This window comes from Pelmatolapia mariae, linkage group LG12, assembly GCF_036321145.2.
Source record: "Pelmatolapia mariae isolate MD_Pm_ZW linkage group LG12, Pm_UMD_F_2, whole genome shotgun sequence".
Classification (NCBI taxonomy): Eukaryota; Metazoa; Chordata; class Actinopteri; order Cichliformes; family Cichlidae; genus Pelmatolapia; species Pelmatolapia mariae.
This window is the reverse complement of record NC_086237.1, coordinates 27,557,716-27,575,838: the sequence shown is the minus strand read 5'-3', so window position 1 is coordinate 27,575,838 and position 18,123 is coordinate 27,557,716. Positions and strand designations below refer to the sequence as shown.

Genomic DNA, 18,123 nt, shown 5'->3' with positions numbered 1-18,123 from the left:
TGCCATATAAAGATCTGACACATCACTGTCATTAACATTAGGGATAATTGTCCGTCTGCTGTATTAAAATCTGAGGAAATGCCACTCTTAGTGTGATTATAGTGGAAAATTACAATCTAACCGTTTTCGAACTGAAACAAATGATTAATTACGTGTAAAAACAGACATGTCTCACTGTTAAAAAATGTCACATCGCTTCGGATGAGCCATCGCTCAAGAATTAAACTGGGTTTAGTTGAACCGCAACTACACCAATCAGCGAGCGCGGGGGGCGTGGCGTGAGGTAGAACCCCGCCTCCGGTTCGCCGGCATAAGGGACCGAGCAGCGCGTGCACTGTTAGCGAGTGACAGGATCCGAGCGTACACCTGTTGGAGGGCTGCAGGTGAAAACGGGAGTTTGGATACCAACGGTTCGGCGGTTGAAAGGGGATTGTCGTTGAGTTTCAGCTGCCGTGGTGCTGAGGACTGGTGAGTTTTTCTAATGGGGGTAAAAATACAAAGAGAGAAAGGATGTAAAGGATGTAAAAACACCGGCGCAACGACCAAAAACCTGCCCGTGATTACTGAAACATTTCCGGTCAGTGTGACACGCATGATAGCTGCTTTTTTTTTCTTCTTCTTCAGAAAACAGACGAAAAAATCTAAACTTTCCACCTGGATACTTAAAATCTTGAGCTTTTAGATACATAATGTAAAGTATGGGCTATAAATTGATTAACGTTTTTATACAGCACATTTTAAACTTACTGTGATATTGTTTTAAACGAAGTAGCTGTCTAGTAAATTAATCTTAAGTTGTTTTTGTTTGTTTGTTTGTTTTTTAATTGACAAACTAAATCCCAGTCTGGGTTTAGCACTTAGTACACATTTGTTTTCAATATGAATATTAAATATTTTATTTTGTGGTCTATAAATAACTAATAGTTGAGGGTGGTAGCCACCTCTCACCTGAAAGTGCATTTCTGTCTTAGTAACCTGCGGAAGTTGACGTTGCACAAATGAGGAGCCACGCCATGGGAGTAGCAGCTTTCACATCATCATCTCTGACTATAACGTTAATTGGCGTGTCAAGGCTTGCCGTGTCTTGATTAGTGAGGAGAATCCAGACGGCCATGCCTTTTATCACTTTAGCCAGTTAGGTTCCTGTATCACACAGGTAGACACACCTCGAAAACCTGTCATGTAGGGTTAGGTTCCACAGCAGATGAGGGATGATGTGTTTTACGTGTTGCTTTCGCAAATGTATTGCTCTTTCTTTACAAACTACAACAATACTGTAGGCTAACCTGTTGGTTTGTGCTCTACAGTTGCTTCACTTCTGCTTTGTCAGCATGACAGATTGAGCATTTCCCTTTGGCAAACTTTATATAGTATCACATAGGTTAAAACCTGTCTGATCACTCACTGCTTACCTTCACTTGGTTCAGCACTAGTCCTGAATCCATTGTACAGATGGGATGTTTTCACTCATCAGGAACAGTTTTTAAATAAAGTTCAGTGTCATAAAAGCAACAGCGCCCTGTATCTGCAAGTAGATTACTGTCAACAATGCCCTACTAAGAGTCTGTGTGACATGGACTATGTTGAAGTTGGGTTTTGATTCATTACTGAATGAATTCTGGTCACACAGTGGCTTGTTTTTTGACGAGAGAGAGAGGCTGCTACTCATTGTACTCCCATCACACTCTCGCTTTGTCTGCCTCAGAAGGGCAGCCAAGAATAGCTGAGTGGTCTTTTTTTTTTTTCCTCCCTCAAACAGTCCAGTCTTTGAGACTTTGTAGTTGACTGTAGTTCAGTGTGCCCTAACCCAAACTGTAACGGCAACATGGTTCATGATTTTTGATTTTGAACATGCGTTAAAGTTTCATCCTGCAATAATGCATCTTGAGGAATTTGTGTCAGTGAGCAGTCCTGTTGCACTTGTTTTTTCCTTCTCCCTCCCCCTAGACAAACCGTTCCAGTTGCTCCTCTGTGCATTTTGTATAAAACATTCAAGAGGTAGTAACAATTGCCACCATTAATGGCTTTTTTTTTTTTTTTTTTTTTTTTTTTTTTTTAATTAAAAAAAAAAAATGTTTAAAAATTTTTTTTATTTTGGTTTACTGAAGTCTTCATACATATTCAAAAGCCCCTACATACGTGGGTTGAAGTTGCTAGATACAAATATCACCGAGCCTGCTTCTGTGCTCTGCTTTTCATCCAAATGCCACTGAACTTGTAGTCTAAACTGACACTGTGACCTTTGCCTCTGCTCCTTCTAGGTGAATTACAAGCAGCTTGTCTGAAAATGGAGTTTGGAAGCATAAAGTCCACTGTTGGGCTGATTTATGATGAGTTCATGCAAAATGCAGGTGAGTCTTTGACCAAAACTAACTCTGTGCTATCACTTTTGGTTTTCTGTCTGCATATTTTATTTCAAACCACTCTACATGTTTCTTTTGCAGATACACGGACGGAGAATTGGCTGCTCATGTCGTCTCCTCTCCCCCAAACCATCATCATCGCAGCATACATTTATTTTGTGACATCACTGGGGCCTCGAATCATGGAGAATCGCAAAGCCTTTGACCTCAAAGGAGTTCTTGTAGTCTACAATTTCAGCGTGGTGGCCCTGTCACTCTACATGTGCTATGAGGTGAGTCCGCATATTATTTTTTTGACTGACGGGAGTTTTAAAACTGAAATCCTTTCCTGGAAGGTTTTACACTGCATACCGTACAGGGAGTGAACGTCTTACATTGTTTCAAATTGCTGTGACACATGCCCTCTTGTGAAATACACTTTTTTTCTTTTCTTTTTTTTCCTCCCCTTCATGGACTGGTTATTTGAGGTTAAACCAGATCAGCAGGTGTCATTTCCTTATTAAAATGCTTTGTATTCAGCAAATGCTTCTGGTCCCACATAACTTTGGTTTCACTGCTTTCCAATGAGCCATGAATGAACCTGAGTGACAGAATTTATTTTTACACCAGAGATTAGACATATTCAGGTAAACTTGAAGGAAAACATTACAGCATTGGGTGGATGGAGGCCAACCTCTAAGTTGTAAATTACTTACACTGAATGTTCAGCCACAGACGCGCTGCTGTTTGTTGTGTTCATGTCTGTTTGGAAAGCTGTGATTTGCAGCTAGATTTAATTGTAGACATGTGGCGTGCCGTTTGGGTGGAGCAGGTGATGCAAGTCAAGAAATTAACCTGCAGACATGCGATTCAGCAGCATGATTTGAGTTGCAGTGAAGGTGAAAAGGAAGTAAGAAGAGATGAGAAATAAGTGGATGAAATGGTTTGGCAGAATTAGAAATTCCAACTGCATGTCCTACAATAGGGTTTGGTTTGGGTGGTGTACACTAGCTATCAGAACTGCTTTTGTTTCTATTTGTATAAAAATCAGTTTTTAAATGAAAAGGTGGTGGAAAATGAATGACTGTGAGAAGCTGATAAATTGAACTTTCCTGCTTGTCTTGTTTGTTCATGTAACCGAAACTTCCACCATTTGTGTCATAGTTTGTGATGTCAGGATGGGGAACCGGATATTCCTTTCGCTGCGACTTGGTGGACTACTCTGACTCGCCACAAGCCATCAGGGTAAGTCACTATTTTTAAGTTCAGATGATCTGATTACATTTTGTAACAAATGAGTAGTTCAAGGTTTTGATGTATGTGGGACTGGCGCTAAAGTTTTCTCACTTATTCTCCTCCAGATGGCAGCAACATGCTGGCTTTACTACTTCTCAAAGTTCATTGAGATGTTAGACACAGTAAGTGGGGGAAGGTTGCATACCTGTCTTTGTAATATCCACCCAGGCCTCACCCAGTTTATTCTAAAGCACTGTGTGTCTCTTTTCAGATTTTCTTTGTGCTGAGGAAGAAGAACAGCCAGGTGACTTTCCTTCATGTCTATCATCACTCCATCATGCCATTCACCTGGTGGTTCGGTGTCCGCTTTGCTGCAGGTAAAAACCACCACCTCCTCTTCTTTGATGAACAAGCAACCTTCATCCATGATCGTATATGAACTCCTTGACATTTTCTTTCGCAATTCCTCATCCACTCCCTGTTACAGGTGGACTGGGAACATTCCACGCCCTGCTTAATTGTGTCGTTCACGTGATCATGTACACATACTATGGGCTGACTGCCATGGGGCCCAAGTACCAGAAGTACCTGTGGTGGAAGAAGTACCTCACAACCATCCAGCTGGTATGTCAAATGGCTTTTTATATTTATTTTTGCTCTTCTTTACAAAGAGCTGGGTTAAACTTTGGCACTATAAGTCAACCACTCTGTTCTTTATTTGCTTTGTAGATTCAGTTTGTTATGGTGACCAGCCACATCTCCCAGTATTTCTTCATAAAGGACTGCCCATACCAGTTCCCAATCTTCGTCTACATCATCGGCCTGTACGGCCTGATTTTCTTGTTTCTCTTCCTCAACTTCTGGTACCATGCCTACACCAAGGGCAAGAGACTGCCAAAAGTCCTTCAGGCTCAGACATGGTCGCACCACACCAACGGCGTCATGAATGGAAACGCCAATCATGACAAGGATGAGTGACGCAGCAGCTTCTCAGGGGTTTGGGGTTGAGTAAAATAAGGAAACTACTGTGGTAGTCTGAGATGCAAACCCAGTTTGTCTGGACTTTATGTATTTTTTTTTTTTTTTTTGATAACTCCTCTACTTACAAACTGCAAAAGACAATCTTTAAATTATAAGCGAAACTATATTTAAGGTTACTGAACCAAACCGAAAGGTTTAGCTTTTCTGATTTCTACTGAAGGTAAGGCCAAAGTTCTCCCACAGAGATGTCGACACTTAAGAAATGAATAAAATAAAGTCTTAGAAACTGACCACCTGCTCTATAGGGCTCTTCCAGTGAGAGCCTGTGCTGTGCAGGAATACTGGCTTCCTCACAAAGCTTCTAAAACAGATCTTTCTTTTTTTTTTCTTTTACCCTTTTTATTCAGATTTGATCTTACTTCTCAAAATACTTTAAAAAAAAAAAAAAAAAAACAACAAAAAACTGCACTGAAATCAAGGGTTGTTTATTTCACTCTACCTAAAAGAACGACCGTTCAGAAGCCACGCGTCCTGTTTTTCAGGTCTTTGTTCAAAGGGCTACAAGCAAGCACAACCGGGTTTAGGTGTTTGAGAGCGCACGTCCACTTCTCTGCTGCTTGATTCACAGCTGCTGCTCGTGATGTAGACATTCATTGAAAATACAGTCTTTAAACGGCATCAGTTTTCGCTTCTGACTTGAGTCTCCTATGAACCGTTGCTGTTACACATGCCGGGGAGGGCAGATGAAGTTCTTGTAGGATCCAGAGCAGAGCTTTAGTGAGAGTTTTTGCTGCTTCCTTGCAGAGACATAATGCAAAAATTAAGACTATTACAAGACTTGCACAACATGCACAACTTAGCCATTCAGTTGGAAGATATGGGCAGCTTTGCTTGACTGCTACGCTTCATGTGTTGAAATTCTGTGGCTAACGGGGTCTTCACATAGCTGGAGTTGGCCTTTTTGGACTTAACTCTTGAATAGTTTTTGTATGTTATGATGACCTTTTAACCTGAAGTGAATATAACACTCTGCGTCTCTGGTGACTGAGGACACAGGATTGAGCTTTGTGTGGAAAGATTTACTTATTTGTTTTTTGTTTTTATTTTTTTCTCTTCCCCATGTGCAAACGCACAACACAAAATATTTACAGATATGTAATATAGCTTTTTTCCCCAGACCCCGCCTTGTATTAATGGAGAAAAATGCAACAAAAAATGAAATGTTTATATTGTATTTTATATGTATTTATATAAATAAATGATGGACTTCAGAAAATGTAATCTTGCTTTTGGCCTGTTATTTCAACTCTGGATATTTGATACTTTTGACAACTTCATAGATGCAACGCCATTAACAGGCTAATGTCCCGTTTGACTGTTTCAGATGAGTGAGTTGGCCTTAATTAGGTAGATGGATGCCATCGAGACAAGACTGCATTTACAGTTATTAAACATTGTTTTAAGGACAAACCCCAGCGTAGATTCTCTCCACACTGACTGTGAAATTGCTTTGGGCAGATTGTAATGATCAGTTGTCACCAGCAGGGAGTGCTGTTTAACTGACGTTGCCCATGGCCTGTTCGTTTTAATCATATTACAAAACTGACCACCACAGATTTATAATTCAGAAAGATTGACAGGCACTCCTAAAAGTCTCTGAACAATACAGTGGAAAAGTTGAGACACTCATAATTTCTGTTTTGCATCAAACATTTACTACATGCATGGAAAAGGCACAAATAAGGCAAAAACTGTTGTACAAAACTAATAAGCTTGAAAGTGAGTGATTGGTTTGGCCGCCTTTACTCTTTTACTCAGCCTGAGCACTCTCAAAGTTTTCTTGTGATTTCTATGAGTCGTTTTCAGGATCAGTTTTCCAGGTTTTAAAGGTCTTCTTTAGATGTTGGTTGCTTTTTGTCACTACTTCAAAAATGTTGCAGTGCAGGGCTTGAGGAGGACAATCTGATCGATTTTATTATATCTTGGTATTCTTTTACTGCACCAATGGTGTGTTTGAAATCATTGTCATGCAGAAAAATGAAATTATTGCTAATGAGATGCTTTCCAGATGGTATTGGTAGATAATGGGTCGAAATCTGATGGTATTTTTATGGTACTTTTGATCTGTTTTGACAAGATTTATCACATCTGACTAAAATGCACTCTCAATGTTGTACTTCTCTCCTGACCTCCATACATACTAATGGCGATTTGAACCTGTGGACATTTTCAGTTCATGTTTGTTTAATTTGTCATACTTCAGCCTTTTCTCACTGCTTCCCTTCCTTAAAAATGACTTTTGACAGCCATCCTGCCGCCGATCATTTCTGATGAAGTGTCAGCGAACGGTAGAATCAGCTGCAGGGCCAGATGCATCTGTCAGCCTGGACCTGTGTCTGGTCTTTGCTGGGGTTTCTTTTCTCTTTTTTTTTCTCTTTACTTAAGGGCATGACATTTAGATACTTCTCATCTGAACTTATCTAGTTTCCTCATAATTTTAAAGACATACTGCGCACCGTGCCAAGATATGCCAAGTTTTCAGCTAATAGTTCTCCGAAAATCATCTTGGTGCCTTTCAAACTGTAGAATAAACTCAAAGGTTATGTGTAGACACTGATTCCTCCTGTGATTTGGGTGCCTTTTTAATGATTTAATAGTTCATAGGTCAGTGTTAACAAAAAAACATTCCTCTGAAAATGGTCAGGTACAAGGCCTGGACTGAAAATAAGTGAAAAGGCAACTGATGTCCAAAGAAAAACTTCGAAATACCATTAAAAAGCCTAAAGAACTATTGCTCAAGACCGCTTTAAAAATCCAACAGAGTCCAACTCCTTGGACGCTAAAAATAAAAAAGTAAAGGGTGACTTAAGATTGTATTTTTAACATTTTACTCAGATCCTTGTTTATGCCTCTGTGTGAGTCTATGCAGGATAACAAACTGTGCTGAGTGAAGGACTCAGTTCTATAAACTGTGTTTCTAAAACAGGAACAGATTTTTTTCTTCCGCTAACTGACCAAAAAAAGATATTAATGTGCTGCAGCTCAAATTATGGCTGCACTTCAAAAAGAATTCATTCAGCATCTCAATCCAGCCTGTCAGATTTTTAAGAAGCAAGCTATGGATGGAAAAAAAAATAAAGTCTGCTGTGCTTCCCACAAATATGTTTAAAACTGTGGCATATGAGTGCTGAAACGACCCGGTTGAATGAAGAAAATGAGGAAAAAGCAGCAGGACAGACCAACGCTGGAAGGCCATGCATGATTGCTCTGCTCTGTGACGATTTCCAACAACCCCTGTCTGTCTCCAAGCCACCCTCGCAGGTCCTTCCCTGGTTTCAGTGTAGGAGACGCTGTGATAGAGGATGACTATGTGAAATGGCTTATCACTGGAAATATGTGAAAAAGAAATCAAATAAATCAAGCGTGAGTTATTCCCGTCTTTCACTGCAAGATACATGCACGAACAATTCAAATTGTTAATTGGTTTCATTAGTGTTGTCATGTTTACTGTTGCATTGAAACACTCATACTCATATTTTCTTAATGAGGAACAACAGAAGTGGAAAAAATAGAATCAGATGTATGGATAGTGTCAGCTACGGCCATCTCTGCATTATACATGAATAAAACAAACAAACAAAATCCTGATATGCCCAATTAAACATGGACCATTAAATAACTGTCAGTTAGGTCTGATAATGGAAATAAGCACTCTTCCCAACAACAGTTTTTGTGCCACAGTCGTTTAATATATGAGTTCCAGAAGCTCTAATTGCATCTGTGCAGTGCCACTTATTTTAATAGTATTACATTTTAAATGGATCGTTGTATATGCTATTACAGTCCATCGGTTTGTAGCATTTCTGTCCCTGTTAATCACATAGATGTACAGTAGGCCTAAGCAACACATATTAACTAAGTAGTTCCGATGTTATAAAATATTTGTGAAGACTGATTCTAGAAATTAGATTAGTGCATTACTTCTGTCTTGAAGGCATAGTGTGTTTTTCCTTTACTGGGCTCTTACAGTCCTGATGAAGCGCATTACAAGGATTTTCGAGTTAAACTCTGAATAGTTTAGCCATTATTATTATTTAAAGATGCATCCATGCAACATTTTCCACCACTTTTCCTGGTCATCTTTTCTGGGTGCAGCAGTCTAAGCAGAGGCACCGATGCCTCCCTCTCCCCAGCCACCACCTCCAGCTATTCTGGGTGGATACCAAGGTGCTCCCATGGCAGCAGAGAGGCTTAATCTCTCCAGCACATTACAGGTTAGTGCCAGGGTCTCATCCCAATTGGACATGCCTGAAACACCTCACCTAAGAGGTGTCCAAGAAGCATCCTAATCAGGATTTCTGCACATCATTGGAGTACGTGAAAACATGAAGTCAAATAATTATATAAGGACTAAGTGGGTCTGAACACGTTTGAGAAGAAAGATTAAGAGATATCTAAAACGACTGAGAAATGCTTAAATGATCAAAAGAGATAAATAATAGTGAAAAGGTGAATGACTACTATGGATACTACTTATACAGAGAAATTCACATTAACTACTTAAATTCAGAGTCCAGCCAGAACCTCATACATCCGAAACTGAAATTCAGATATTCTTGCCTATATAGTGTCATAGATGTTGCAGGATAGCGATTTAACTGCAAAACCTCACAGGCGGTGAGCAAGCTGGCTTTTATATATAAATATACAACCAGAACACCAACTGGCAACCAGTTGAGTCAAGTCGCCTATACTGCAAAGTAGGTGTGTCCACTCGTTGTGCAGACTGATTGCAACTGATTGCAATTTCTTGGCAATCTGTCTGAGAGTGGCCACAGTCAGTCTGAACTGGACCCACATCTGTTTGGAGACAGGTTGCGGAAAAATTGAATGCAGCCGGCAACCACCGATTTGTTTCTTGTTGCAAGAAGGTCGGTATCCTTTTTTTGCTCTATTGTGAGTTCAGCCATCAAATAAGGTCATGTAGAAGTAGCCAAAAACCTTATAAACAACTACAATTCAGAAATGTTAAGCTGTAAGTTCTCCAGTTTCAAATAAATTCAGCTGACCTCATATGAACATGAGGTGATTTGAGAGGAAGGATTTTTGAAACCACCAGGCGTGGCTGTGGGGGATATATCCATGTACATAAAAGATGGAGACAGCCACCTTGGATGACACAATGCGGTCCTGCCCACTGCGGTGGTGACTGTCAGGAGAATAACGAGACTTTTATAAAGGCAGAGACTGTAATGGTAACTGTTTTCTTTGTGGGCTCTATAATTCACCAGATCAGGATGCTTCCAGGCATCATGTGCAACAGCAACAAGATCTGAGCATGTCTGTTTTTTTAATACTAGTCCTGACCACTGTTTGGAAAGCATATAACCCATCTTCTTCAGGAGTGACAGCACCTAGGACAACAATGAACAAATAAAAAAAATCATGGCTGTATCGGGGAGAACAGAGGCTGCTGGAGGGGAGGAGTGACCACAGAAAGAACAAGAGGATGAACAGAAGAGATGAGGCGAAAAGTCACTCTTTGACATAAACTTCTGTGACACGAGAAGTTTATGCGCAGTGCAGTTTAATGAAGGTGAATCAAACCGAGTGATGTGACCGGGACAAATGTGTGTGCTTGTGCGTGCTTGTGTGTCTACTGCTGGGTCTGTCAGCAGAGAGCAGATGGTTCTCTGTCAGTTATTAGTGTTTTGGGTTGTTTTTTTTTTTTTTACTAATTACAACATAATCTTCTCTGCCCCCTTTTCTCATCATCCTAAACTCCCTTTAGGCTAAAGATAGGTACGATTTGGCTGATCAAAATTTAAATAACAGATATAAATGTGCTCCCACCTTTACAGGTTTCATTTGTAATGTTTTCAAACTGATATGCTCATTAAAAATGAAGCCTGGTGGGGGGGAGGTTTGTAACTGATGGAGCTGACAGAGATGATGCTCTACTGGAAGATATGGTTTTCGACACCTTGTAATCCCGTTATGTTTTTAACGTCACTCACCACAAAGATAATCTGCCGCGATGAGCTGTCTCTTCAAAGCCAAACACTACGTTTATTTATGTCCAGATCCTTTGTTACTCATCTTTGTCCAAGAATTGGAGAAAAATGACAGCTGAACTCATGGAATGATCTCATGCTTGCTTTTAGGAAAACACTGGAACACAGTGTTTACTTTCTTTACTTTCCTCCGTGTGTTTGTCCCTTTGGGAACATTTTTTTTTTTTTTACACAGGACTGAGTCTCCATAACTCACACCATGAAGAGCACCTTTCCCCCACAGAGATGGTTCCTGTCAACAGCTTTTGCGATACTTCTCCGTGCACTGCAGTGGAACAAATGTGGTGCGTTTTGGCGAGGGGGATGTTATGCAGTTATGTATCTACCCAGCAGCGGTGTATTACCCGTCCCAAAGCAGACTTATCGATTGCCGTTTTGTCTTTCAATAAGGCTTCTGCAGACGGAGTCTGGCACACTGTGTGTTTGTCAGCTGCTGCCTCTGTGCTTGTAAACCTGTCATGTCTGCTCAGGGAGAGGCAGCAGAGAATGGGTGCTTATTTCCCAGTTTCTCATGTCTTCAAGGAATTCCCGCTCTTTGGCGTTTACAGGTTAAACTCAAAACAATTTCCCTTTCCTCCGACAAATTGCATTTGTAAATTTGTGTTCATTTCCTGCTGTTTACTCGGTGTATGACGTTTTGATTCCACAGTGCAAAAGAAGAACAAAGTGTTCACCCTTTGCACAGTATTAGCATAACCCTTCCACTCCTGTGAGTTTGACAAACCTTGGGGCCAGACAGCTTTGTGTAGTAGGACTCTGCTTTCTTTGCTGAAGCCCAGCCTGCATGCCTGGCTGTTCTCTGAGGGCTTGCCAGCTCTGCTGCATGTATCCTGGCCTGCCTTTTTGCATGCTTGTCATAAAACTGAACCACCATTTTGATATTTACCACAAAGTTACTCCCGAAAGACAATTTTACTTTTAAGGTAATACATAAATTTTATGTATTTTATGTATGTAACTAAAAATGCAATGCAAACACCAGAATAAGCTGCAGCTAAGAAAAAAAGAAAAGACAAAACAGTTCACATAACTGATATAACAAAAGAGAAATCCACTGAGAAGGTTAAACAGAGGGAAGGGGGGGGAAATACATAAACTGACACTGGGAGTGACACTGTTATACACACACGGCTGATTGGACACAGGTGATAACAGTTGAACACAATGAACCTGCTAAGGGTGGGGTAGATGGTCACAAAGGAAGGAAATCAAAGGATGCAACGTAACAAGAGACAAACCAGGAAAATTACGACTAAAATACTGGGCGGGAAAAACCACAGGGACACAGAATACAAATTTTAAACAAAGGAAGGCAAAGGTGAGCAACACAGGAAACAAGGAAATATGAACATGGAGAAACACGAGAAGGAATACGAGTTCATATCTACTCAACAATATGGATAAATAAAAGTATCATCAGCAACGTTGTTGCTTACAGCTTGCTAGTGACGTGTTGATCTCCCCTTTTGCCTACAGAAGTGCTTTAATTCTCCATGCCACAGATTCAACAAGGTGCTGGAAACAAGTTAGCGTTGCACAGTTGCAGATTTTGAGATCTGGTCACCTTGGAGTCCATTTGGGTACAGCGAACACTCAGTTTGAGTTTGAGATGATTTGAGCTCTGTGCTGTGTTATCCTGCTGGAAGCAGCCATTAGAAGATGGGTACACTGTGGTCATAAAAGGATGGACATGTTTCATGTTGTTTACACCAAATGCTGATCCCACATTCTAAATGTCGCAATAGAAACTGAGACTCATCAGACTGGGCAACATTTTTCTTTCCAAATCTTCTGTACTTCTGTCTTATAGACTATAGCCTCAGTGTCCAAAGGTGGATTATCATTTGTTCCTATCAGCTCAAAGCTGTCTGGCCATTCTCCTCTGACTTCTGGCATCAACAGAAATCTGGCACTCACTGGATATTTTTTTCTTTTTTTCTGATCATTCTCTAAACTCTAGAGACGGTTGAATGAGAAAATCCAAGTAGATAAGCAGTTTCTGAAATATTCAATCCAGCCCGTCTCTTACCAACAACCACAACACCTTCAAAGTCACTTAAATCCCTTTCTTCTTCATTCTGGTGCTCGCTTTGATCTCTAGCAGGTTGTCCTGATCATGTCTACATGCCTAAATGCATGTTATTGGTTGATTAGATGTTTGCATTGATGAGCAGGTGTACCCAGTGAAGCTGCTGGTAAAGTGTATGCACTCTATGGCCAGAGTTACACTAAAGGAAAATCTGTCTATAGACATAAAGATCATATGTCAATAGAGAGTCTTAATAGGCATCAAACAAACTGTAGCTTTTATTCATTAATAAAGTCATATCCTCATTTATGAACACAGGCTCGAAGGTGAAACCTGCTTAACCTTAAATAAAAGACTGTGTTTGAAAATGTGTTTTAATATGCATGACTTTCATATGTAATACCATTTTGTTTATGATTTTACTTTTTCTTCCTCTTTTCCATTATTTTCCTGGAATTGCATTTTTTTTGGAAATTGAAAAAAATAAAGTACTTTCATTTTGCGCCTGAGATGGATGAGACGGGCTGAAAACGCAGTTTGATTCAAATATCATCGTTATTATCTACCCTGTGAAAAAGGACTCTCTGCTACTGCTGCTCATGCTTTTGCCCGAAGACTTGCTGGAGTAAAAGCAACCTGACTAATTCCACCTCTTGACTGAGGTGAGAATCCCTCTTGACCAAACACCATGGCTCCAGCCCCTCGGGGGCAAAAAGAAAGAGGTCTGAGTGTGCATGTTATCAAGTGAGTTGTTATCAGTACCACTGATAGCTAGAGAGGCTTCCGTGGTATACAAGCAGAGCAGATGCTCACTGGCCCTGCAACACAAGCCATATCTGTCCGTGTGTTGTTGGGAGCATTTGCAATTCATGTCTTTCGGAGCATGCTATATTCCCTCTGGCCACTGAAGCAATAGGGTGTCACATCATCTGTAGAACTGCAGCTATGTAGTAAAACATGTCAAACACGATTCAGTCTTTGTCGCTGTTTGCGTCACAGTCCTTATTTTCATGTGAACAGATGCTAAAAAGATAAGCAGATAATCTAGCGTGAGGATGGAGTAACCCCTCAACCCCCATCATAATTCTTTTATTACAATCCATGTAATAATTAAACATGTCAGCGCCTGAGCTAAGTTTAAAAAGACGGAGCAGGATTGTACTATTTTCAACTAATAATCCATGCTGATAAATCACCCTTTAAAAAAAGAGAAAAGCATCCTGACAGATTAAAACCAACCACTATAATTAATCTCTGCCTTCTTTATCTGTCCACTTGTTCGCCGCTCTTTCGTAATGGAAATCTTCCCCACCGCTGCTCTATTCTTATTCTCTCACACTGTAAATACTACAGTAATTCCTCCTACTCTGTCATACTCCACAACTATGAGTTTGTCCACAATCATGAGAAGCTTCAGCAGCAGGAGGAAGAGGAGGGGGGCGGGGAGGGCCGGAGAATGAGACGCACGCCATTGGCCAAGAGTCAGAAAGAACTTTAACAGGATTGGCTGTAAGCCTGGGAGCTGGCAACAGAGTTCCCTCCTTATTCCAGAGAACATCAGTGAGCAGTGGAGTGGGACTTGCGGTGTGTGAGATGCACACAAGACACTTTTGTTTGTTTTTGATCTTTCATTTGGACTCAGAGAGGAAACAGAAGATTAGAGGATAAATAATATCTTTCTGGAACTTTCTGAGAAGGATTTAAAGTAAGTTCTCACATTGCCCTGCCTTTTCTGTCTGTCACTCCTCTGTATTGATAACAGTAGCTGTAGGACAGTGGCTTATCTTTCTATGGACTTGGCAGTGGAGCTAAAGTCACACACGTGCGATTGTAATATGACATCAGAGCAAATACTGATACAGTGTGACAGCGGTTATAGTAAACACTCACACTATCATCACCAGCTCATCACCACAGCTAATCAAATACTAGAAGCCATCTACACATGTGTACAAGTAAGTGCGTGCGGTTGGTTTATGTGTAAATGCATGCACATGCACTGGAGCGTGTGTACTTAGATTCAGTGTATTGGAAGGATGCATAGAAAGCAGGCTTGTGCTTTAGGGGAGGGACCGGTGCAGTGCGACTTCACAGTCACCAACCTCATCAGCAAACTTGTCACTGCAATGCTTCGCATTGACAGAGGAGCTCAAGGACTCCCCTCCCAAAATCTCCTGGTGTGACTTTCAGGCTGCGGGGTGGTTGTGGCGGTAGTCGGCTATAAATAGGCCTGCTCCAAATTGTGCTGCAGTCACACATAAATTCAGGGGGGAAGAAAGAACACAGTCATTGCTTTTTCTTCTTCTTTTTTTGTTAGATTTTTTGTTTAGGAAAACTTTGTTCCTTCCAGAATATGATTGATACTACAAACTGCAGGATGACCTGTTACCCATCTTTCATCTCTTTATCATAACAGCAACAGCCTTATGAATGGGGAAAGAAGGAGAGGAAGGCAAACAAACAGTGTTTCCTGAGAGTCTGTCTCCCAGTGTGGACTGACTCAGTTAATGCACAGGGTGTGAAAAGTGTCAGAGTTAGTAATGTTAAACTGTCACATGCTTTGCTCTCTTGATTTCCATAGACGTGCCTATCAAATTTCCAGTCAAACCAGCTTGCCATATTGTTAAACAGGCGTGTTAGAGCCCATACAAGAAGCTGGGCTTTGTCTCGGGATAATGTGTGCTCGCTTGTGTGAACACAGGAAAAGTTTCAAAAGTTAGATCATATTCACACAGCGTTACACTTTCATTGGATCCAGGAGGCTTTAATGCGGCTCCAGATGACCAGCTAACAAACATGTGGACCTGTTTATGTGTTGTACCTCACAGATGGAGACTGTGATTCATGACATGACCGTGACCATTGTTGTGATGTCACGGTGACTCTTCAGCACACCTTATTTGTGAAGCCAGTTAAAAGTTGTGGAAATGATGACACTTCTTGTCTCCTTTGTAGTTTCTAAGTGGTGTGATTTTTAATACCTTCCTGTCTGTCTGCTTAAGCTCCTTGTTTTTATCGTGCTGAACACAGTGAGCCCTGTGTTGTACCTGACCTCTACTATGCAAATATATACAGCCAGACAACTGGAGAGTGCCGCACTCCACCTCCACATGGATTAATCAGCGAGATGCAAGCGACACACTAAGCCCATTGTTTCACCTGTGCAGCACCTGAGTGCGTCGATAGTGGCTGCTTAGACTCTGACCTACATGAAGGAGTGTTTGTGCTCTTTTCCACTTTGCAGAGATCAGAACAAGTCAGATTAGGATGAATAATGAATAACTGTGCTCACTAGACAATGACTACGTTAAAACCACCAACATGATTACGGAGCTTACATGAAAATGTTTAATCTTACGAGCCTCTTTCTTTATCCCTGGTGTTATGTTGAGCTGGGTCTCTTTTCTGAATGAGTGCTGCTGCTGCCCAGTGTGAATGCAGAGTAATGAGCTTGGCTCAGTGCACTGCGTGTGTAGTGTGCAGGGACAAGAGGCATCTGCACTGCTGCTGATGTCTTTTGTATCAGTCTTGTAATGAAAGATCTCTGCAGGTGTTGGCGAACTGTCTGCACACACTGCATGTGGACAGCTGTGATGATGCTTAAGACCTTAACTTAGAGTGACAATGTCAACTCCAGTGTTTATCAGACTTTGTTGTTCTCGGATGGCTCAATTAGCATGAGAGGCTTTGAGTTAAATAGCGATGTAAGTCTTGTGAGTTTTCAGAAGTGAGGGGTCAGGGATCAAGCAATAGCGGAGTACCGCAGTGTTTGTGCCAGTAAAGTCAAATGTCACAGGTTTCCCTAAGCCATTCTTGGCCGTTCATGAGTGGGAGTTAATGGAAAATTATATCATTTGCTTCCCAAAGCATATTCATTATTGTAATAAAGGCAGTGTTTATTTTCTTCTGTTCTACTGGCAAGGAAGAGCATGCTAAAGTCCTCCAAAGCTCTCAAGCAAAAGCACTGCAATATGCATACGTACTCGCTGACACGCACGCACAAGAACATATAAGCAGGCAAAGCCAACAGCATTTAAGTGCCTTTTTATTGGAAACTGTTTTCTCATAACCATAAGCAGGAAAATCTCTGTGTACTCTGGATGTTAGGAGTCATTTTGGGACTATCCAGTTTTTTTTGTGGAGCTTGCAGATAGTTAAAGTCAGGTCATGATCTCTCGCCTTATCCTTGTTGTGAGATCACCAGCAAAAAAATAAACTCTCAGCAATTAATGTTACATCTGTTTTCCATTTCAAGGTGACATGACACACGCTTTTTGAGTCATGAATTGTTTGCTGCTTATTCAGAGGGTGTTTCTCTGACTCCAGATGTTTGGCAACATTGTAGCGATTCCAGTACAAAGCGCGCTGTCTGATATTAAGTCCAAGGACAAATGTGACATGTAATAACGATATCCCTTGGCGTGTAAAGACTTAGACAGACACGTGTTTAACAGTGTAGACAGAAACTTACAAGAAGATCGATTCTCCACCATTCGACCTCAATGAAGCTAATAAAAAACCCCCACCAGCATTCAGCACAGCTGGAAAGCACCAAAAGAACCGCAACATAAAGTCTTACTACTAAACCACACTGTTATGACCAGCAGTAGGGCAGATTTAGTCTTTAATTGGAGTCATGTACACAGACATAAGCAGGGACTCACAAACCAGATGACATTTCTTAAGGATCTGTGCCTCTGCAACTTTTGTGTGTGATGACTTTGCTGCGTTAAACAGGAAGAATGACCTCTGAGGGACACGAGAGAGGAGAAGAGAGAAGCCTGCAGCTTACTTGTACTTCCCTTTCCCTTTGTCACTCTGGAAGTCCTGCCATTGTGCTTGTTGGCTTTTTTTTTTTTTTAAATAAAGTTCAAGAGCTTAAACTACTTTTATAGAAACACAACTAGGGATTTGGGAACTGCCCCGGGACTTAATTGTGGAGAGAATGGGGGTGGTGGGGGTTGGATGGGCTTGATAATGTCTCTAGAGGGTGGTGGTATGTGCTCGTTATGTTTTGGTCATCTCCTTCACAGCACATCCCCGTGCTTTATTTAACAAATACAAAATACTTTGTTTTCCTGAACCTCGGAGAACTTTCCGTAAACAAATGTTGACATTTTCCAGTGTTTGGACTGGGTCACAGCGATGCTGCTCCTGGTCCAGGAGACCAGAAAGGCTTTGTGCTTCTGGAGACTTGAATATTGTTTTCTTTGAAACTCGACTCGTTTTTTGTTGTTATTCCACATTGGGTTGCTGTGTCACACACATACACACACACACATACACAGAGAGTCTACGTCCAAGATTAACAGCAAAACGAGAGCGTTCAGCATTTAATGATCGTTCCAGTCCCACCACAACGTCTCCAGCACAGTCAAACAACTGGATTGAGTTCCACTGTAACATGTCAAATCGTTTCTCACTGAGAACTGATTGCACTGCTTGGAGTGAGCACAACCCA

The 18,123-nt window shown here is 41.0% G+C and overlaps 2 protein-coding genes across 2 annotated transcripts in view; both read left to right on the top strand.

Annotated features, from left to right (window-relative positions):
• The first annotated feature begins 311 nt into the window (after positions 1–311).
• elovl7a (ELOVL fatty acid elongase 7a) lies at positions 312–5,792 on the top strand. Its single transcript, XM_063489045.1, has 8 exons — positions 312–468; positions 2,262–2,351; positions 2,445–2,635; positions 3,507–3,587; positions 3,704–3,760; positions 3,850–3,955; positions 4,066–4,202; positions 4,308–5,792. Exons 2-8 carry the CDS (start codon positions 2,288–2,290, stop codon positions 4,554–4,556), a joined length of 885 nt encoding a protein of 294 aa, XP_063345115.1. The 5' UTR covers positions 312–468; positions 2,262–2,287; the 3' UTR covers positions 4,557–5,792.
• Positions 5,793–14,256: 8,464 nt separating this feature from the next.
• Positions 14,257–18,123, top strand: part of pde4d (phosphodiesterase 4D, cAMP-specific) — a 205,219-nt gene continuing 201,352 nt past the window's right edge. Inside the window, exon 1 of the mRNA XM_063490756.1 lies at positions 14,257–14,367. The gene's annotated coding sequence lies outside the window, so the exon portion shown is untranslated. The remainder of the gene's footprint in view (positions 14,368–18,123) is intronic.

Coding starts and splice junctions, on each gene's coding strand:
- elovl7a (XM_063489045.1), top strand. CDS start 2,288: ATGGAGTTTGGAAGCATAAAGTCCACTGTTGGGCTGATTTATGATGAG. Junction 3,761..3,849: donor TCATTGAGATGTTAGACACA/GTAAGTGGGGGA, acceptor GTCTCTTTTCAG/ATTTTCTTTGTGCTGAGGAA. Junction 3,956..4,065: donor CGGTGTCCGCTTTGCTGCAG/GTAAAAACCACC, acceptor TCCCTGTTACAG/GTGGACTGGGAACATTCCAC.